General features: G+C 32.3%; 2 protein-coding genes across 3 annotated transcripts; both read right to left on the reverse strand.

Moving 5' to 3' along the window:
* Positions 1 to 159: 159 nt before the first annotated feature.
* Positions 160 to 13940, reverse strand: LOC122522178 (probable chitinase 10). Its single transcript, XM_043643010.1, has 28 exons — positions 13660 to 13940; positions 11652 to 12000; positions 11318 to 11577; positions 11181 to 11231; positions 10283 to 11085; positions 10054 to 10198; positions 9624 to 9989; positions 9049 to 9539; positions 8740 to 8968; positions 8467 to 8661; positions 7916 to 8390; positions 7606 to 7841; positions 6630 to 6997; positions 6178 to 6540; positions 5910 to 6078; positions 5610 to 5821; positions 5207 to 5543; positions 4712 to 5116; positions 4313 to 4627; positions 4012 to 4223; positions 3638 to 3916; positions 3367 to 3552; positions 3006 to 3294; positions 2516 to 2922; positions 1942 to 2382; positions 1373 to 1858; positions 1044 to 1169; positions 160 to 961 (listed from the first exon to the last, which is right to left on the reverse strand). The coding sequence occupies exons 2-28, from the start codon at positions 11990 to 11992 to the stop codon at positions 803 to 805; spliced, it is 8346 nt and encodes a 2781-aa protein (XP_043498945.1). The 5' UTR covers positions 11993 to 12000; positions 13660 to 13940; the 3' UTR covers positions 160 to 802.
* A 4598-nt stretch (positions 13941 to 18538) lies between these two features.
* Positions 18539 to 23187, reverse strand: LOC122522179 (cyclin-dependent kinase 11B). 2 transcript variants are annotated; one of them, XM_043643011.1, is made up of 9 exons: positions 22995 to 23187; positions 21486 to 21860; positions 20890 to 21387; positions 20618 to 20809; positions 20189 to 20517; positions 19777 to 20103; positions 19437 to 19701; positions 19109 to 19339; positions 18539 to 19015 (listed from the first exon to the last, which is right to left on the reverse strand). In XM_043643011.1, exons 1-9 carry the CDS (start codon positions 23084 to 23086, stop codon positions 18721 to 18723), a joined length of 2604 nt encoding a protein of 867 aa, XP_043498946.1. In that variant the 5' UTR covers positions 23087 to 23187; the 3' UTR covers positions 18539 to 18720. The 2 variants fall into 2 exon arrangements, with proteins under 2 accessions (XP_043498946.1, XP_043498947.1); XM_043643012.1 differs by lacking the exon at positions 22995 to 23187 and adding an exon at positions 22095 to 22396.
* Between the last annotated feature and the right edge of the window lie 2 nt (positions 23188 to 23189).

Here is a 23189-nt window from a genome sequence, read left to right on the forward strand (position 1 = left end):
CACAATATCCAAATAATTTTTATTATTTACAATATTGTTAATATTGTGTATTTTATATATTTTTTTAAATATACAATCCTTACAATATTGTAAATAAAAAACAATATATTTGTATATATTTTTATTATAGGTAATATTTGTATTGTATACATGCAAAAGTATTTATTACTTTCGTTTATTCATGCAGGAACTCCGACATTTTTCATTCGAGTAAAAGTATATACTAAATAGATGAATATTTGCTGTTGTTCGGACATTATTGAACAAACCTCACGTATTTTAACTAATATGACACAATGGTTGTAAATTGTTGCATTAGTGAAGCACATAATATTATAATTACTCTTTACATATCGGTATATCACAAATACATTGATATCTTTTGAAAGAAGATATTATGAAGGCTACATACAATTTTGTTGTTTTATTATTAATGTCAAAGTTTTCTCAAGCGACGCAATTGAAAGACAAGGACATTGAATGAATTAATGAATTATTTAAATGACGAAAGAATGAACAAGAAAATTAATGAATGAATTAATGAATGAAAAAATAAAATTTTAGAATGTGTCGCTTGGAAAAATTTGTCAATTTGTTCACCTCTTATAATTCATAATAGAATATTTTTCTCATTATGAATGTGCAATTTGAATAAGAAAAAACAAAAGACAAAGAAAGATGAATAATGTTCTATACCACGGTTACTACTGCTGTTGTATTTTACATACGTTATATTTAGCAAACAATGAATTTCAATTTGATCGTAGAAATGTTTGCTATGCGCAAGATTCTTTTTAATCTTTTATGTACAATCCGTCATTTGTAGTTTCTCTTGAATAAGTCCACGGTTCAGTGCAGTCAATAGAGGATATTTTCCACAACCACAATAACCAGAAAAATCGTCTAAATCAAGTGACCATATCGATCCACCCCCAAGATTTAATTCTCTTATAAGGTCAGCCTGTTAAAAAAAGACAATAAAATAAATTTCAGCACTTTTACGTGAATGTTAACATTTATACAAATACGTTGTGTTGTTATACCTTTTTAAATATATTTGATATATCATCATAACTGACCCACTGATCATCTTTTGTTGCATATGAACCAAAACAACGTTTCGGGTCTTTGGTTACGTTCCATCTAGCATTTTTTACGTTGTCACATATCTACGATCACAAAAAGGTGTGTATTATAGGACATCAAAGTTATTTTTTACAAATCAATATTATGACAAAAATAAGTTAATATTAGTATTGCCTATAGGATTAATAGCAAGTATTATCTTATCAATACTATGGATCATTATCGAGGAATCTCAATAAAAATGAGCTTACAATGTAAATTCAATTTTGTACAATTTAATACTTACTTCGTAATAAGAAAGAAATCCTGGAACTTTCGAGAATTTTCCAGGTTTTCCAGGTCCAGAAGATTTCGAAGGAACGAAATTGGAATTCTTTGCTGTTAATGGTATAGCGTTTTCGGCCAAAGTAAATGATTGTCCGTATGCCGGAATACCTAACATAAGTTTTTCTGAAGGTGCACCCTTCTCAATCCAGTATTTCAAGCTAGATTTTACATTCATATATTGATCTTCGTCAGCCGAACAATGATATAATGGTGCCACATGACCAGTTTGCCCTTCCCAATAACCATGATAGTCATAAGTCATAACATCGATCCAATCAACATATTCGGAAAGTATTGGAACTTGGTAAGCAATATCGATTACTTTTTTACTTGATGAAACTGCAGTTGAGAAAAGTAATCGACGAATTTTCAATGCCGTTCTAAGATCCCGAAGAAGACTGATGTAGGCTAACTTGTCGCTTTTAGGTCCATTGTTACAATTTATCTGTAATTTATTTTATACATTCATAGCTTTTTTCTTTTGGTTCAATCTGACTTAGGAATTATTATTCATATTTATTTATTTACCTGCCAACAAACTGGATATTCCCAAATGAGATCAAGACCGTCGAATTTATATTTATTTATAAATTTAATGATACTATCGACAAACTTTATTCTGCTAGCCGAATCACTAGCCATTCTACTATATTTGTCCCCATAAGAATCTTTCCAGCCACCCAAGGCAATCAATATCTTAACAGGGTTCGAAGATTGAGCGTTCAACAATATCATATCTCTCAAGAACTTTTCATCTTCCTTGTCCCAAGAATCCGGCATCTTTATCGTTAAACTTTCCTCGTCTAATATCGCGAAACCGTAGACGACGTGTGTGCAGAGATCTAAATTTAAATCCTGTGTTATAAATCTTCCTTCACTTTGTCTTTTCTGAGCCCAACTTGTTATGTAACAAACGATTTTCTTCGAGTTGTTCTCGCTAAGGGATAAAGCCATAGATGCGTCACTTGTCTGGAAAAGAAATGTGCATGAGATGATTATGTAACTATTAGAAATTGAAATCTGATGTAATATGTACATTAATTGATTACATGATGATTTTGTAGTGTTATATATGATTTGTAATGAATAAGTTTATGTGTACCTGACGTTGTCTAAGTTCCCTTTTACATTTACTATTTTCCGGCCAATCGCATCTATTTTCGTTCCAGTAAAGTCCATTAGGGCAAGAACGTTCAGAAAGTTTGCCGAAATTGCAGAGATAATACTTAGAACAGTCATTTTTATGTGGAATAAACAATTTATCACCACAATCACCTAAAGGTGTGATACCTGCTGGAGGTGGACCAGCTATTATTTCAACAGTATCATTTTCTTCCGATGATATTATTGATTCTGTAGTAGTAGTAGTTGTTGATGTTGTTGACGCTGCTGTTGTTGTTGTTGTTGTTGTTGTTGCAGGTGGCAAATAGGTAGGCCAAGATGTAGATGTGGATTCGGTTGTTGGCGATCCAGTGCTTTCCGTTTCATCAATATCAATGGAAGTGGTTTCTGCATTAATAAGAAATACAATATATCGTCTCTACATTATTATTATTGTATTTTATAATAAAAAAACAAGAAGAAGCACAAACCTGATGATATTGGACAAAGTGGTCCTTCAGGATAATTTCTCAAAACTCTGTTCATTGTCCTTAATAAAGGACTAGGTTCACAGCCACATCTGTTCTTAAAATCGTCTAAATCTAGTGCCCAGATCATTCCTCCTCCAAGACCAAGTTTTTTTATTAATTCTGCTTTTTTCCTAATTTGTTTCGCATCGTCAAAGCTAACCCACTGATCCCCTTTATAAGCATATGGTCCGATACGTCTCTGACTGTCTTGAACTACCGACCAACCTTTCTTTAATGTTCTCTCACAAATCTAGGAAGATAAAAAAAAATTATATATTTTCAAGATTGAGATAATGTATAGAAACAAATGGATTGTACTTACTTCGTAATAAGACAAGAAACCTCTTGCTCTCGTAGCTTCACCTGCTTCTCCACCGCCATATGTCGGTGCATTTAATCCTCGTTGAGTACTTTGCGCCAAGGAAAAGGATTGACCATACATAGGTGCACCCATTACTAATTTTTTCGGTGGTACACCCTGTTCTAGCCAATAATGAACTGAAAAATTCTTTAAATAAAAATTCTTTAAATTTTTATACATTAACACAAATTTGAAGTAATAATTAGATATTTGTAAAAAGTAGAAAACATACGGCATTAAAAGTACGCTCCCAATCACTAGGAAGTGCATACAGGGGAGCTACATGTCCAGTTTTCTTGTCCCATTGGCCATGGTAATCGTACGTCATGACGGATATCCAGTCTAAATATTTAGCTAAAGAAATTACGTCATAGCCAGCATCGACAACTCGTTTACTTGGTGAAACAGCTGCAGATAATAGTAGACCCTTCGGTTTAAATACTTTACTTAAATGTTGTACTAAAAGAGCGAAACTTTCTTTATCAGATTTTGGACCCTTGTTACAATCGACCTAAAGAATGTAACAAATAAACATCATTTCGTTAGAACGCAATCATTTATTAAATTAGTTAAAAAATACATAAATGTATTTATGCAAGAAAGTACCTGCCAACAAACGGGATACTCCCAATCCAAATCGAGTCCTTCGAAACCATATTTTTCAAGGAATTGTAAAACATGTGATATAAATCTTTGCCTAGCGCTAGCTGAATTTACTAGACGACTGTATTTATCACCTGCCGAATCATTCCATCCTCCAATTGCTAACAACACTTTGATACCTTTTGACTTATAAGCGACTACCCTTTCATAAAATTCTGTAATAAAAAAAATAAATTATTACAAAATAAAGAAAAATATATATTTTTTTTTCAAGCTCCAAAATTTGAATACAACAAATACTTACTGTTATCTATATCGGCCCAACTATCATGAGTTTTTATCGTTAAACTGGAACCATCAAGTACAGCAAAACCGTAAATGATGTGTGTGCATAGATCACCGTCGATATCTTCCGGAACAAATTTTCCACCTTCTTGTCTGTACCATGCCCAATTGGTGAAATAACAAACAACTTTAAATCCTTTGGAATCATCAGGTTTTATTACTGAAGTGGTATGCTCTGGTTCCATCAATGTTGTAGGCATAGCTGTTGAAGTAATGTCTGAAGCGACAGGCATCTTCCATTCCAGATCACTTCCAACACTTGGTGGCTTAATTGCTATATAAACGCCACAATAAAAGCATAATGAGAAATGTAATACCATCAAATAATAAAATTAAAATAATATAAAAATACGCGTACGTTCGTCATGTTGATTTGGTGGTTCAGAAAGGACCTGTTGTAGGGTGTGCATAAGTGGATGAGGTCCTTCTCCACATCGTCCTCTAAAATCATCAAGATCTAGTGCCCAGACCATTCCTCCCCCAAGATTCATGTTCCTGACAAATTGAGCTTTCCGTCTAATCGAATCAGCATCATCGAAGCTAACCCATTGACTTCCTTTATAAGCATATGGTCCCATTCTCTTTTCAGGATCTTGTACAACGGTCCAACCATGATTGCGAATTCGATTACAGATTTCATAATACGCTAAAAATCCTGCTGCCCTTGTGAATTCACCAGCATTACCAGCACTTGCTGGCGCATTCAAACCAACTCCAGCTTTTGGATCATTTATTGTAAAAGATTGTCCATACAATGGCATTCCTAATTAATGAATAATAAATTTGAATGTCAATTGTATACAAAAAGTTTAATATTTAAATATATATTATATCTGTTAATAAAGATTCTTACCCATGACTATACTTCTAGGAGGTGCACCTTTAGCGATCCAGTAATTTATCGAATAATTTGCATTGAAGTAATAAAATTCATCATCTGGATGAGCATACATAGGAGCAACGTGTCCAGTCTTCTTATCCCACTGTCCATGATAATCATATGTCATAACTGCAATCCAATCCAAATATTTTGCTAAGGTAGGTACGTCGTATCCTTTGTCGATCACTTTTTTACTCGGAGAGACAGCAGCTGTTAATAATAATCCTTTCTGTTTCAGACTAGTACTTAATTCTTTAACTAATGCCGCGAAACTTTCTTTATCAGAGTCTGGCCCTTTTTTACAATCCACCTAAATAATTAATTACATTTATTCATTATATAAAAGTTTATTATTGTTGATTTAATTATGACATACCTGCCAGCATACTGGATATTCCCAATCCAGATCAAGTCCATCAAAACCGTATTTTTCGATAAACTTAATAGCATGATTAATAAACTTTTGTCTAGCCGCAGGATTATTTACCAAACGACTATATTTATCACCAGCAGAATCATTCCACCCTCCCAAAGCCAACAATACTTTCAAACCACGTTTCTTATAAGCTACAACACGTTCGTAAAATCCTGAAGAAAACACAATAAATAAATTGCAATTAATTCAACAATAGTATTTATTATATTATATTTGTGTAAAAGATATTTGCGGACTTACGATTATCATAGTCGGCCCAAGAATCATGAGCTTTAATAATCAATTCAGAATAATCCAACACAGCGAAACCATAAACAATATGAGTACAGAGAGTATGATCTATGTGTTCAGGTAAATACCGTCCTACACCTCTGCGATACCATGCCCAGTTTGTGAAATAGCAAACAACCTATATTAGAATGAACAAAAACATCATACAAAAAAATTAATATATTTTTTATTTGTAATAAATTATAAGAAGATTAAAAAGATGAATTACGAAAGTTACCTTAAAATGTCCAGAAAGAGGTGAAACCTTATCGGGATCTATTTCAACAGGAGATAAAGTTGTAGATTGAGTTGTACTCTGAGTTGTAGTTTTTTGAGTAGTAGTCACTGTAGGCCTCTCAGTAATTACCATTGTAGGGGATCCATTTTGGAGAGGAGGTTTTGTGCTAGGTTTTTCAGTTTTATCTTCCTTATCGTCAACATTCTCTTGACAATTAGCTCTCGATGGCCAATCACAAATACTATTATGTTTATTGAAATGCAATCCTGGAGCACAATGGAAGATTTCTTGGCGGCCCCATAAACAAGCTACATAACTTTCACAATCACCAGGTACGTGACCATAACTTCCAGAGATACAGTTCTGTAATTAGAATTAAATATAATGGTTATAATTGATGTTAAGTTTATTAGATGCTTAAAAAAAGTCTAGATCAACGTTGTATAATCCACCTTTGAAGTTGTATCCTTTGTGACGAGTAAAGCATTCTTCATTGGTTTCTCATTGCATGGGTTCTTATATGCCCAATCGCACATATTCTTTTCTTTGTTCCAGTTCAGTCCTGGACCGCATTGTTGAGACACCAGATTCCCATTAACACAGACTAAAAAGTTTATACAAGAATTGGGATAGGCGTAATATTGTCCATGTTCGCATTCCTTCATCGGTTTTTCTGTTGACATCACGACAACGACAGGTTTTTTAGTTGTGCTCGAACGATGTGTACTGGAAATAGTCCATGTTGATGAGGTCGTTGATGTTGGTTTTTGCGTTGAAGAAATGGTTGTTTTTTTCGTTGGACTTTGCGTTGACGTGGTGCCTGAATAAATGATTACGATAGATAAATTAACTATACAATATTATTCAATAATTTTTAATTTAGAATTAATACCATCTTGGAAGATCATATAGGGTAGCGACATATTTGTCGAAAATAAGATGAAAAAGATACATGCAAAGTCAAAATAGATCTTCATTATTTTTCGAAGTTATAAATAGATGAAAAAAACTTGATAAAACTATAAGAGATGTGAAACCCAGTGACAAACCGAATGAGCAGAAAATACTAAGGACGAGACACCACGATGTTCTTTGCTTGAGGTTTGCTATGATTGTAACATTAGTATACAAATGAATAGGTAGTGAACATGTTTACTCGCTCTGACATGCAAACAGGTTTGTGAAATGTGCTAGCATATGTAGACGGATGAGAGAGATCCTGCGAATGGATGGTCCATTGAAAGGTTGCGTCATTTCATGTTAGTAGAGAGAAGATTGATAATAATGGATTTACAATTTAGTTTAGAAAGCTACCAATCATGTTTTTCGAATGATGATAAGCTAGGTGTTGATGACCTCCATTTATCATGTAACCAAAGTGCTATTATTTTAAGTATGTGATAAGGATTATGAAAATAAAAGACTTACTAATATCAGTTTGACATTTCGAAATAGATGGCCAGTCGCATATATTGCGTGACTTGTCCCAGTGTAATCCAGGCGCGCAGCGTTCCCGTTTTAACTCTTTAAGAACACATCGATAATAACTACCGCAATCAACAGGATCAAAAGTATATTGACCTTCGATGCAGGATACTGGGGGTATTGGTATATTTTCTGTTGTACTGGAGGCAGTAGTAGCGGGTGGTAAATAACTTGGAGCCCTGAAGACATAAATAATGCAGAATAATAAAATAAACAATTATAAAAACTCTTGTTAAATCTTAATCAATTCTACCATGTTACTGTTGACGTGCGTATTGTGGATGTTTCATGATGGTGATGGTGGTGATTACTCGATGACATGGTAGTTTTCTGAGTCCAACTGGATTGAGTCGTTGTACTTGGTTTTTCAGTCCACGTTGGCCATGTAGTACCTTTAGTCGTTAGCGTTGATGTTGGTTTCTGAGTCCAACTGGATTGTGTCGTTGTACTTGGTTTTTCTGTCCACGTTGGCCATGAAGTAACTTTAGTCGTTAGCGTTGATGTTGGTTTCTGAGTCCAACTGGATTGTGTCGTTGTACTTGGTTTTTCTGTCCACGTTGGCCATGAAGTAACTTTAGTCGTTAATGTTGACATTGGTTTCGTTGAAACTGGTCCATCCTCGACAGCATCGCTATGAGTTGTCATCGTTGGTTCTGGCGATGTCACAGGTTCTTCCGGTCGTTGACAATTTTCTTTCATTTCGTTTGGTACTGGTGTACGAGAACGACCTAGTATTGAAAAAATGAAGAAGCCTTTCTTCTTTAATAAAAAATAACAGTTTTAACAAATGATTTTATCGCTGACCTAATGCACGATTTACAGCTTTAAGAAGAGGAAAATTTTCCACGCAGCAACGATTTAAGAAATCGTCCAAATCGACAGTCCATATTGATGCTCCTCCATAATTGTTTTGTATTATATATTCACCCTTTCGGAATACGCTCTTCCGATTTTCATAGCCTACCCATTGGTCTTTGTGAAAAGCATAAGCACTTGGTCCTGAAATAATTGAAGTAATAGAGAAACACAAAATATGATAATAAAGACGATTAATCAAATCTGAATATTGACTTCTACCTGATCCTACAGTCCAATCTTGCTTTTTTATTCTATCACATATTTCGTAATAAGCTAACATTCCTGGTTGCTTAGTAAATTCTCCAGGTAAACCAGGACCTGTTGCAGGATCACCAAGTTCCGTTCGATGAGGATCTGAGAGATGATAAGCTTGACCATAGAATGGTATACCTAATAATAGTTTTGATTTATCCGCTCCAAGGCGCACAAGATATTCCATTGTAAAATTCTGCAAATATATTTGAACCCTATACCTATCGGAATTTAATTTAATAATAATTTATCAAATCTAAATAAACATTTTCTTACAACGTTGTAATAACGTCGACCATCGTTATTTGTTTCATATAAAGGTGCCAAATGACCAGTTTTAGATTCCCAAGCACCATGATAATCATACGTCATTACTGAAGCAAAATCAACTTCACGTACAATTTCTGCAACTTCATAAGCTTGATCAATAACTTCTTTGTATCCTGACAAAGCTACTGCTAACGTGAGTCTAGGTGTTTGCTTGTCGAATTCCTTTCTTAATTCTTGAAGGAGTTTCGTAAAATTAGGTTTGTCAGAATCAGGACCTTTCCTGCAATCGCTCTGCCAACATTTCGGATAATTCCATTCGAGTGATAAACCATCGAAGTTGTGTTTCTTCAAGAAATTGATCGTAGCTGAGATGAATTTTCTACGAGATACACCACTGCTTATTAATCTAGAATATTTATCACCAGAACTGTCGGTCCAACCACCTAGAGCCAATAGGACTCTGGTTCCTTTAATTGATGTTACCCGTTCATATAAACCTAAAAAAAAAAAGCAAAAATTATTAGAAAACTGTTATTTGGTTGCATAATAATTTATGTAAAAAAATTAAAGATAGGACTGACCATTGTCTAAATCAGCCCAAGGATCAAAAGCCTGTATCAACAAAGTCTCTGGATTCAAACTGGCGAATGCATAAATAATGTCCGTACATAAACTAGAGTCCAAACGTTCTGGTATAAATTTTCCATCTGATTTTCGATAAATAGCCCACGAAGTGACGTAACAAACGACACGTGGACCTTTTTCTGACAACTTTTCTACATAATTATCCTTTTTCATTTCATTATCATTAACGAGATATTCCGCTTCGTGTAAAACAATTGTATCAGAATATCCAGGTTTACAAATCTTTGGATCGGTTTTAATGCAACGTCCTTTTACAGGATCGAACAGCCGTTTAGAACCACAATAACCGTGATACATTTTACCTTATAAATGATAAAATAAAATTGTCAGATAATTAGTTTTATCATCGAATGAATTAATCGGTACCTTTAACGCAGGAGTAAAATCCAGAACAGTTGTCTGGGTCAGGGAAGAGGCTTTCTTTAGAACATTTTTTGATGTATGTGCTTTCATAAAGTCCTAATGCATTCGTTGCGGTATTCAACATTGGCCATGGATTACCACAAATACCCTGTGTAATTTATGTAATATAAAAAAATATGTTTTAATGTGATTTTATATTAAATTTATTTCTATCTAGGGTAATCGTAATCACCTGAAAATCATCCAAATCTAGAGACCACAAAGAAATACCAGCAAGTCCACTAGATTTAACATAAGCTGCTTTTAATTTCAACGAAATAGGATCATCGTATCCGATCCATTGATCTCCACGTTTCACATATGGACCATCCTCATCTCTTCCAGATATCCATGAACCTTCTTCTAATCGTTCACAAATCTCATAATAAGCAAGTCTTCCATTACGTGTTCCAGTATATGGACCAGGTAATCCAGGCCCTAAAATTGGAGCACCAGCATCAGTGAAGTTTCCAAATTTAAGTGTATATCCATCACCGAACATTGGCAAGCCTAATACAGTTTTTGATGCTTGTTCCATGCCAGCACGTTCAAACCATTTTTCAACAGCATGAATTACGAATTTAAGTGGCGCAGGATGAAGAGCATATTTTTCTTTTCTTAAATGAAGATCCTCTCGCCAAGCTTTCAGTATGACTAAATCAAAATTCGAAATGGTCTCTCGATGAACACGATCTTCAGCACGGAGAGCAATAGCTAAGGTCAATCCTTCATCAGCTAAATGTTTTTTAAGAATTTTAGAAAAAATCTTTAGATCTGTCATAGCATTTCTTTGCCAGGTGTCTTCCATTTGCCAGTTTATAAGAACACCATCAAAATCACGTTGATTAATGAAACTCAGTATTGATTGAGAAATTTTCTCGTAATCAGCTTCGTTCAATTTACTGGACTTAAATATTTCGCTGGGTAACATGATCGAAATCAGAATACGTAATGCTGGATCTCTCGAACGAAGATTTACAGCCGTCTTGTAACCACCTGTCAAATAAATAATAATTAATAACTTAAGGACTTAACTTAGAGGATCTAACAATTTTTTCTAATGTTTTTTGTGAAGATTTATGTCGATTTACCTTTAATTTCGTCGTATTCATAATTCCAAGGTACCACTTTGAAATCTGAATCTACATTAAAAAATTAAAGTTCAATATATAAAAAATGAAAATTCCATCTTTGTCATTCGCATTTTATTATTGATGTTTTTATTTACCCAAATTAGCCTCGGCATATATCAAGTGAGTACATTTGTAATCCGGTAAAGATCCAGATAATAAAGAGAAAGGTTCCATTCTATAAGTTGCTCTAGAATCAAAACGGCAAACAACTTTAGGATCGACAATTCGTTGAGATTTACCTAAAGTAGGTGGTGCAAGTGGTTCGATCCAAATAGATTCGTGTTCTATACCCCCAAAGAAGGGTGCCTCTCGATGTTCAACAGCATCCCTAAGAGGTACTCTTTCATCCACGATTCTGGAATAAAATTTACGATGAAAACAAAAATCGTCTTATTAAAAAAATAGTAAATTTAAATTTAGCAATCGAACCTTGCTGAACTTTCCGAACAGCCTTCGTTTTTTGGACCTCTACAAAGTTTAAGAGTACTCGAAGGTAAAGCTTCGACAGCGTCGCGAAGTGGAATTCTTTTTGATCCAAATTCAGCATTTTCTTTGATTGGGTCTCGAAGACGATCAAATTCGATGAACGATGATCTTGGTGGGCTTTCAACAGCACTACGTTGAAATCCAAGTTCATTCACGAATTTAGAATTGTCTTGAGTAACTGAAGATTTCCATGGTAGTGGTGGTAAAATTTCTCGCGCTGGTGCATCGTTTAATGGTCCCGCGTAAGAGAAGCCGATCAGCAATAAAACGATTCCGATCAGCATATCGTATCCTGAAATTGATCTTCTTTATTTCGATCGATTTGTATTGAAAACTTCATCAAATGGTAGTATAACCAGTTAAGCGAGCAGAAAATAAGTGCGAATTGAAAAATAACAGGCATGGAAAAAGCTAGTTATAAGCGTGGATGCGTGCATTCCCGATGCCAGCCAAACCTGTCTTCCTTTCGAGATACGAGAAAACAAGTACGAAATAAAGAAAAGATCCCTCTAGTAATGGGAAACCGGTGATCGGGTTCGATCTAAGGCCACGAAAAAGTTTTGTTTACAACTTCTTCTACCCTGTTTGTCGTATTTTTTTTATTTATCATTGGGATTAATATAAAGTAAACGGACAGGGGTTGTAAGTGGTTATTGGAAAATATACTAATTCAGACAATTAACATATAAACGTTATAAATAATAAATGATCTAAAATAATTCATAAATCCTGTCTCTTTCCTTTTAATGTTTATAAATAAGCAATCGTGATGAAAGACGAGGTAATCAAATTCGTACAGTCTTATTCATCACTGTGATTCATTGTATCTTTGGTGTATGTATCACGATTATGTATTTGGAATATAAAATATAGTATCTTCTTTCATTGACCTTGATGAGGAACGACCATGGTAATTACATTGACTGATATCACTACCACGAATAAGTTGAGCACAATGACCGGTTAAGATCGGAAATCAGATCTCTCCTTACTTGCTTTATGATTGTTATACGAAGTTTGATCGATGATTTAAGCTTGAAATTTATGATCGCTTATTTATTTCACCATGTTATCCAGGATAACTGTATAATCCAATTAATTATAACGTTGTTCTGATTTCACGGTCATGAATATTTATGAATATTATTATTAATGCAGCTTAAATTGATAATCCGATTAGATGGCATACTTAAAATTCTGACTTTTTTTTCTTTTCTTCCTTCGTTACGATCGATAAAGAATATTTCTCTTACATAATAAAGTTTCGTGAAACATCGTACGTATGTTGACAAAAATGTGATTCCGAGTTATTTTTTATTTCTTTTTCTTTTCTTTTATTTTTTTAAACTTAAAAAGAACGAAATTTATTTGCTCGTCACGATAGGCTTTCAAGTATAAGTAAATCTCTTACCGACCTATTGTACGAAGTTAATGCAAGGCCGTATGCGCGAATAAGAATTCTGGCATAATGCAAGTCGCATCTTTTCTTTCATTCTATCAATGTCAAGATTCCTTGTATGGAAATTAACATTTACCTCAATGCTAACAGTTTAATAATAAACATTAAATATTCATTTAAAAGGGAAGAAGAAGAATAGAAAGATAAAGAGGAAAGAAACGAAAATAGCATGCAAAAATTTCAAGTAATCGTTATGAATGATGCATTGATAAAAAAAATTAACAAAAAATGATACATTAAAAAAGAACATAGACATATTACGATCACCAATAAAAGAAAAATCTAATCAATAGAACCTGTTAATACGATAACATTATGTACTTAGCCTAAATAGCATTTGATTGTTAGACACAGGTAAAAAGGTAGTACGTGTGATTAGATATCAAAATGAATTCTTAGATTTCAAATTATATATTATATAAAAAAAAGCAATTGAAATACTGTTTTAAATATATTCTTTCAAAAATATCAAATTTATATAAAATTACATACAGGAGTCTGACTTTGAAAAGTCACTCTCCGGTAAACGTCGGTCTGCTCAGCTTCGTTGATCCTGCCGATCAACCCTTAGAATGTTAAGACTGAAATGGTTCGAATCTACCCGACGGTAGTTGGCACGCGTCGGTTCGACAGCACTTATCAAAAGAATCACTGAAAGTGATCGGTCTCTTCCTCTTCTTCTTCTTCGATGTCCGTTGTTAGAGTTGTTTGCGATGAATTTTAAAAGGTATACACAATACAGAGACCTCGATGGAGAGGACTAATCTGGACGTACGAATCTGGTATTCCGAACGCGAGAGAACGACCATATATACCTACGGCATCGATAGCCCCTCAACCCGCACCCTTCTCTCATGTTCTCTTTCTCTTGCTCTCTTCATGCTCTCTCTTTCTTGTTCTCCCTTGCTCTCTCTTTCTCTTTCTTTCTGTCCATTGCTTCTTTGCTGTGTCCTTGACCACGGGAACGTGATCGTGTAGAGTCAGAGACCATTGGTGCGAGGCAACGACACCAAGCTACTTCCTCGCAAGCCCAAAGGGGTGCGAGAACTCCATTTGGAATTTGCTTGTTTGACTTGGAGGTGCTGCCTCGCTTCGAAGAAATGACTACCACGGGACTTCTCTTATGGAATATTAGATCCATTCAACAAATATGTTGTTTAGAGGGTGTGTTGGGAAAACATCTGAAACTGATGAGAGTACGATGAGGATATCATGATGAAGTTGATCAATGACAGGATAAACAATGAAAAAGACTATAACTCTTGTAATTTAATATCTTGGGGTTGAAAGGAGAGAATTAGTGGTTGACGAATCATTCTTCCTTATCTGATTCTTAAATTTTTGAAAGGATTTTTAGGAGAACTGGATTGTGTTTCGTGGTGTGGAATAAGTTCTCTTCTTGATATTTCAGTTTTTATTTTCTTCTTTTATAGTTACCTGAAAATTTATTAAATTTATTATATTAGAAACAAATATGTTAAATAAAATTTTATTAAATATTAAAAGTTATAGGTAAATTGTGGGATGAGGATTAAAGTTACCACTGATTTTCTCCCTTTTTTTTTCATCAACAAATCGTTGTTCGGTTGTTATTCGCTTGCAAATGTGTAGAGAATTTTTTCTCTTTTAATTTTTTTCGACCTAATACAAACTAAGAAAGGTAATAAATTTCATTCGGTCCAGGTAATAACGAGTCTCTCTTTGTAAAAAAAATAAAATGTTTGAAAGAATGTCAACGAATCCCCTTGAACTTGCAGCACGCAGCCAAACAAACCAGAGTCAATTTTCACCGAAACCAGAAAACTGCATAAGATTATTAATAGCGTGAGAATGCACGAGGGGCTGTTGAAATGGTCCTGTTATCTTCTCGTTTTATATACCGTTGAAAACACTGTCAGATTTACCTCAGACGAATCCGTATTAGATTCCTTGCGAATTATTCTTATTGTGTTTTTCTTTTTTTTTAAGTCAAATAAAACAGTTAATTATTCAAATCTATTAAAAGTCAAACAAGTATGACAATACTTAAACAACAAAAAACAAATATATTTACAACAATAAATTATAAATAAATTTGTAATAACAATGAGTGCGCACATATTTGTTATAAAATAAAATTCGTAATTAACATTTTCTGGAAAAAAATGTTAAAATAAATTTATTATTCATGGTCGGTGAGTCTACTTCATTCCTATTTAAAAGAGTTACAAAACTATATGTGTGTAACGATGTGTGGATCACGAATTAATATGCATCGAGATCAGTGACCTCCGTTACTAAAATCCACTTTGCTTTTTGTGGTGTCGCATCTTATTATGAAACATTAGTAATACGGTCCATTAACTTATTTTAGTATACTATGTGTCCAAAGATTATCTTTCAATTTTTTTAAACACGAGAACAAGAGAATGCTATTAATACAAGGACGAATACTAATAAATAATTTAAATCATTTTATTGTATAATGGCTTAGAGATTTCGGCAATAGATTTGACATATAAAAAATCTTTCTGTTTTTCTATTCTCTTGTAAACTAAGCACTTCGATTTTTTTTAAAAAGTATTTCTTCACTTTTGTCTAATGATATGTAGATGAAAAGATAAAAAAATGAAAGGGAACAAAGAAGGAAAAAAAAGAAAAAATAAATTAGAAGATCGATATGTTACAATATGTTACGGGATGTTTGAAAAATCGATTCATTAGAAAATTCTCTGTAATGAATGGTATCCATAATTCTTGGAGAAATAGTTTTCACCATATTCGTTCGTTCTTACGAAATGACAAAAAAAATAGAAAAAAAAAATATTTCCAAAATTTCAGAACGAAATCTAACAAAAGAGTATTGATGAAATACATTCGCGACATTTCGACTTGGCAAAGATCTAATCCTTCCTGTGATCATATCATATCTTCCACTTCCATTTTGGAAGGTTTTAAGAACGGTTCAAGGACAGTATATCGAACTAAGCAACTTTTCTGGTTGGTGGGTTAGTGACCCGGGCCCGCAATTCTCGTTTCGGGTTTTCTATATCACATGCGGGTTCTCTAATGGCGAATGAATTCTTCTAATATTTTTTGTGTTTTTTTTTCTATTTTATTTTTCATTTTATGTTTTGTTTTTTGGATATGCTTCAGAGTATATCTTCTTTAGAAAAGAAGAACGTTGACATGGAACACAAAGGGTCTCTATCTTCTGCTTACTCATCAATCATGCATCTCCTGTCTATATGTTTCTCCATGAAACATACGTGTATTACTAATGAAAACTAATGAGTAATTGAAAAGGAAATACCGTCATTAAAAGATTTTAATACACTCGTAAAAATATAAATTTAGGTCATTAATCGTTTTCGTTAATTAATTAATAAAATTAAATGTTATAAATGTATGGTAGTTACCTACAAACTATTAATAGAATTAGAATATTGATAAAAATCTAAACATTAACAGATTTTTGTTATTTTTTTTTATCTTTTTATACATATCTCATTTTTCTATCAACTAAGAAATTGTACATCTGTATTAGATTATTAAATAAATTAATTTGATTAATACTTCATCGGAAAAGTAAATCTATTTTTATGGGATTATTTAATTTTCTTGTACACGAAAAAAATAAATTAGAAACTCTATAAAGCGTTTACATAAAAAAATGTATTCGTCTTTCAGAAACAGGAAACTTGTCTGCAACAGAAAGCAAACGGCTGTCACAAACAGAAAATTCAATGTCCCTTGAACTAATCAGTTTGGTATAAAAGAAGCGTCTTTTCCGAGGACCGATAACATTGCCTTCTTATTCCTTCGACAATATACTTGGAGTTAGTGATAGAAATTCGAAATTTCTACAAACGTAACAAAGGGTAAGGATCAGTTTTAATATTCTTATTCATTTTCTGGCTTATAAATTAATATATATTAATGTAACATTAAAAATATAATAACATTTTAAGTCGCATTTAACTAACATAAGCAAATTTGATGCGTTTGAAATTATCTGGATTTCTAATTAAATTTGTTGTAATTCGCATAAATATAGTGTTTAAACAAAAAAGTAAAAATTTGAAATAAAGAATCTTTGTTTCTCTTGTTTGTGTGGATGTATAAATTCTCGCTTTTTTCAGTAGAAGGATCTAAATCAAAATCAGAATGAAGTTCTTATATATCTTCACACTGGTGGTTGCAATTATCTCTCAGGTGTTTGCCACCATAGATGATGGAGAGAGAAACATTTATTCGATGAATCTTCCTTATGGAAGAGGATTGGTAAATTTTCTTTCTATATTTAAATTAATTAATTACTTCATATTGTCTAATAATTGTTTATGATAGCGTGGTATCAGTTTTATGTAGACTGAATTGAAATTATTAAGGAACAGTTTCTGAATATAATCTATGAATGAATAGAAATGAACTATAAAATGTATATGTTTTCGATTACTTAACATTTCAAATTTATTTTCTTTTAGGACAATGAATTACAACTTGCTAGACTGTTAATGACGTCACCTCGTCTTTGCTATCCAAAACGTAATTCCGAGATTATCAATACTTTACTTGGTCTTCCGAAAAATATGAACAATGCTGGAAAATGAAATATTTATGACATAAATAATTACTTACAAAAATATGTACTAGCTATTGATAAGTTATTGCGATTATAAAGAGTGCTTTGTTATTGTTTAACACACAATGAAAATCGAAGATGTAAAAACAGCTAATTCTTGTCTATTTTATTTCTATTATGTAATTAAATTATATGCAAATAGATCAAAAAAAGTAAATAAATGAATGACGAAAAAATAATTTTAGATTTTGTTAAATTTTATATTGTTTGTTTTTACATGTCTATTAATTTTATTATATTTCCATTTCTTCCTTTGAAAAATATACTATTGAAAGAATGTCTTCTAATTAGGATGAGAATAATTCAAACAAAGCAATTTCTTTATCATAAATATACTATAGCTATTTCTGTGATCATAAACAAACCTATACTAGGATCTTCTTAATCTAGCCCTTATCGGATGTCAATCACGTTTTCCATAAAGCTGATGATCGATAAAGGTTAGTAAAAATATGAGAAACTTCATGTTATACTTTACATATTTTACTTATGTAATTAATGTCATATAAGACTACATTAAATAAAGAATTAATTAAAAAATATATACAATAACGCTTTTTATAATTATATATTACAAATGAAAGTCATCTTATAATAAACATAAGCCTTAAATGCATATAAACAGCGCTGTGTTATTGAGCATTTATATAAAAATAATAATTTTCAATTATTGACCATGAATGTATGTAAACTCAATATTGTCCATTGCGTGAAAGACTCTGCACAATAAATGGTTAATAATACGAGTTAGTTTAAATAACTTTATAGATCATTCAATTATACAATAGTTAATCATTTATAAAATTCACAAAAATCCAGTGTCTTTTTTTATAAATTATATTTTGATATATCACACAGGTGAATTTATTTATATATATATAAATATATATGTATTTATTTTCGTATTAACAAAGAATTTGTTACAATTGCTAAAACTTTAAGTGAAAACCACCTCCAACAGGGGGGTGTCTTCCACCATCCATCAATCCCATATGAAAACCTGAATTACTTAGATCAGCATCGTCGCCGTCTCCCAACTGCTTGTATTCTTTTCCACCACTAGGTGGTTTAGGAGATGCATTGGCCGTTCTTTGTCCTAATTCGGATTTGGCAGGCCAGGTAGGAAACATTTCTGGAGCGATTGGTAAAGGTGCTTCCGTAAAGTATGAATGTTTCAAGGCATCATCGGCAGTTATCCTTTGTTGTGGATCATATGTCAAGAATCTGCAAAATATTATTCAATAATTAAGATAAATGATTACAAGCATGTATGGATGCTATTATTTTATTTAGAAAGAAAAGTATATTGTTAATTACTTGTTCAATAATTCAACGCCTAAATCCGAAAGAGATAAACTAAATCTTTGTCTTAAATTATTAACAGGATAGTGAGCGAATGGAATTTTTTGAACCATTGGTAATTTACTGTATCCTGGCCAAATACGATCACTCGGTGTACCTAATTCTTTAAATATTCTGTTCAATTGATCAATTTCTGATTTTCCTGGAAAGAGTGCTTCCATTCTTAATAATTCTGCAAAAATACATCTGAAAAAAATATTTTAATATAATTAAACTTTTCACGCTTTATTGATAATGTTTATTTATTAATATTTAATTATATAAAGATTAATGTGCTACATACCCTACGGACCACATATCAATAGGTGTGCTATACTCGTTGCCACCTAACAATAATTCTGGTGCTCTGTACCAAAGTGTAACTACAACTGGTGTATATTGTCGCAACGGAGATCCATATTCACGAGCTAAACCAAAATCGCCAACTTTTAAAACACCTCGATGACTTAGTAATAAATTTGATGTTTTTAAATCACGATGAAGAATCCAATTATCATGCAAGTGAGCTACAGCACGTAATAATTGTTGCATAAGACACTTTACCTCACCTGAAACAACACAAATTTTATTTGTCATACTTATCTATATAAAAACATATTTTTAAAAAATAAATCAAATCTTACCGGGAATGAAAGCTTGTTTCTTCTGCTTTATCGTCTCTATCAATGATTTTAAATCATGCTCCACATAATCCATAACTATAAATATTTTATCCATGTTACTACCAACAACTATTTCTCGTACAGTTACAATATTAGGATGTTGTGCTTTCAATAAAGTATTAATTTCCCTTAAACTAGTAATAGGAAATCCTTCCTTTTCTTTTTCCATTTTTAATCTTTTCAATGCAACGATTTCCTCCGTTCGTTTGTCGCGAGCTCTGTATACAACACCATAAGTACCTTCCTCTATACGATTTAAGCATTGAAATTCTTCAACGCTTCTACAACCTAAAAATAATTTTTTTTTACATGACATGTAACATGAAATTATTACTTTGTTTTTTAAAAATAAAATAATAAATATATATGAAACCTTGAATGGCTGGTAAATATGGAGGTAATTCAGGTTCCTCATTTTTCTTTTCCTCTTCTTCCTCTTGTTCTTCTGTATTTTTGATGGTACCATTCGGATCAACATGACCAGGTGAATCTCCATCTGAATGATCAGATTTTGCTAACCGTTCTACAGACAATGGACTTGGATTATTATAATCAGATCCATCGTTAGAATCACCATTAGAACCTTTATTTGATTCGTTTGAATCGTCTTCCTCTTCGCTACTAGAATCCGAAGAATCAGAAGAATGTCTGTCTGATGATCTCTCATGTATACTTCTTTGCCCATCTGAAGAATGTCTTGATCTGGAAAAAATATAAATAAAATAAAATAAATAAATCAAACAGCCAAATTATTTGTGTAATTCTTGATATAATATGTTTCACATTTATAATATAAACTTACTCGACTGATTTAGAACGACCTTCATCGGATTGTGTTGGACTAGGGCTTTCGTCTGATAATTCAACAATAGATGGATCTTGATCAGTTTCAGGACTTAACGGTCGTTTTTCACCTCGTTTCAATCGTCTAGCTTCTAATTCTAGACGGGATACTTCCTTTCTTCTAGCCATTTCTCTGTCAGCTTCTAATAATCTGAAACATTATAAGTAACTTATTAATATCGTAAGAAAAAAATAAAAGAAAGAAATTATAATAAAAGTTTTTTTAATCACCTTTCTTTTCTAAGCTCTTGCTCGGTCATTTCTTTTGGTTCTTTCGGATGAATTTGAATTTCATTGATCTCCATTTCGTCTACTTCTTCTGTACTAACAATTTCCATAGCCTCTCGTAACTGTTTCTCTCTATGTTCTTTCTCTCGTTCAACTTTTTCTCTTTCTCTGTCACGGAATCTATCATGTTTATGAGATCTCTTGTGCCGCTTCTCACTCCTCTCAGTTCTTTCCATCAAATCGGTTTCAGAATATTGCTCTTCTAAAACACGAATTTGTCTACGTTCTTCCATTCGAATATCACGACGACTACTACCACTTCCATCATCGATAGTTCGCATATCACGACGTTCACGTATTTCTTCTATTCGTACCTCTCTGCGATCTCGAGAATCACGAATTTCACGAGGATCATCCAAACGTATTTCACGTCGTGATTCAATCTTATATTCACGTAATTCTCGAGGATCTTCTCTTCTTTCTCTTCTCTTATCCAATAATCTTTTAATTAAACAAAATAAGATGAAATATTTATTATGTAAAAACAATGAGATATATGAGACATAAAATGTATAAATTAAAAACAAAAAGATATTTACCTTTCTCTTAAATCTTCTAATACTCTATCACCCGTAGAACGTTCCTTTCGTTCATGCCTTGATTCCCTATCCCTAGAATGACTCTCCATTCTCTCTAATCGTTCCATTCTTTCTCTTTCTCTTTTAGAACCTTCTGATCTTTCTGATCTCTCCAATGGGTCCATACCATGTCTACGGTGTCTATGTTTATCTCTATGTCTGTCTTCGCCACGGTCATGGTGACGTGATTTACGTTCCTTATCCTCACGACGATCTCTTCTTTCATTGTGTTTCTCTCTTCTATGAGAAGATCCTGATTTTCTATGTCGGATTACAGCCTGGGGTGGTTTTATATCCAAGGAATCAGCTGTATCTCCGCCATCTTCTTCTGAAAAACTGAAAACATTTATTTTATTTTAATACGTTAATACATATTAATTATTTGTTAAATGTTTAAACTTTAATATAATTAATAAAAAATTAATTTTAATGAATATGTTATATGAACATTGACAATGAGATAGAAATAGTATAAATTATAAACAAAAAAAAATAGAATATTTTAAGTAACAATTAAATTAGCTATATTAACTATATTTTATGTAAATTTGATATCTCGAAATGCAGTACCTATAAAATCTCGGTAGCATGAGCATTCCTCGGCATTATGTATGTAAGTACTTACATACATACATATATAATGTAATACGTTTTCACTTAACACACTTTTTGGTCATCCTTATCAAGGAACATACATAACTTATTAAAAACATTAATATCTCAGAAATATACAAGAAATTCGCCTAAATTTTATCACAAATGATAAAACATAATTAAATTCCTCTTTTTCATAGAAATATAATGCACTTTTATTAATTGCATGTATTACGCGCGTCTTTACCGATTGATTACTCAAACTAAACTGCAGTAACGCCATCGGATAAACTTTGAACTTACAGTATCAACTAGTAATAAGATATCAAAAATACGAAAAAATTTGTAGTATATATATTTTGTTGTTGTTATTAATTAAGAAAATAATGTATATACGTGATTTCGTTCGATATCTTACTTATCGTTACATAAATGTTCATAAAATAATCTAATATGGCACGATCATATTTTTCATATAAATAATATCATTTAAAATAAAATAAATAATTTAAGTTTCTAGTTTTTCAAATAAAATTACACGACTGCATCCAAAAATACAAAATGTATAATAAATTTTCTAAAAAACAATGCAGACTGTTCGCAACACTTTTGCACCAAAGTAATAATTAATATGTAGTTAATATTAACGAATTCCATTAATTTTAATTAATTAAACATTACCATTTTTGTGTATGCTAAAAAAAGCCAAAAATCATGAAATGTTCTTGTATATGTATATATACATATACATATATTTTTTTTAAAAGCATGCTTAACAAAGTAAAACGTAATACTCATGTGATATATCTAATGTAAGCATGCAAGACTATAAGGCAAGCAACATAACCTCACTCTCTTGTTTAAGATTTTTATTACCTGAAATCATCCATATCTTTCGATGGACTTTTTTTAATTTCTCCGTCTTCGCTTTGATTATCAATATCCATATCCACTCCGTCTTCTGACATTTTTATTTCTTAATCTAAAACCTTTGACCTCACAACCAACTGGAACTACGAACGCCACTTTCTAACTGCACAATGTAAATGCCGTTAAATTCACGGCATCACT

This window comes from Polistes fuscatus, unplaced genomic scaffold, assembly GCF_010416935.1.
Source record: "Polistes fuscatus isolate 324 unplaced genomic scaffold, CU_Pfus_HIC Scaffold5, whole genome shotgun sequence".
NCBI classification, from domain to species: domain Eukaryota; kingdom Metazoa; phylum Arthropoda; class Insecta; order Hymenoptera; family Vespidae; genus Polistes; species Polistes fuscatus.

Excerpts from the sequence above, each read along its gene's own strand:
- LOC122522178 (XM_043643010.1), bottom strand. The coding sequence starts at position 11,992 with ATGCTGATCGGAATCGTTTTATTGCTGATCGGCTTCTCTTACGCGGGA. Across the intron at positions 11,232-11,317 it reads ATATGCCGAGGCTAATTTGG|ATTCAGATTTCAAAGTGGTA; the intron begins GTAAATAAAAAC and ends TTTTTAATGTAG. Across the intron at positions 3,553-3,637 it reads GGGAGCGTACTTTTAATGCC|AATTTTTCAGTTCATTATTG; the intron begins GTATGTTTTCTA and ends TTTTATTTAAAG.
- LOC122522179 (XM_043643011.1), bottom strand. The coding sequence starts at position 23,086 with ATGTCAGAAGACGGAGTGGATATGGATATTGATAATCAAAGCGAAGAC. Across the intron at positions 21,388-21,485 it reads TTAGAAGATTTAAGAGAAAG|ATTATTGGATAAGAGAAGAG; the intron begins GTAAATATCTTT and ends TTTAATTAAAAG. Across the intron at positions 20,518-20,617 it reads GGTCGTTCTAAATCAGTCGA|ATCAAGACATTCTTCAGATG; the intron begins GTAAGTTTATAT and ends TATTTTTTCCAG.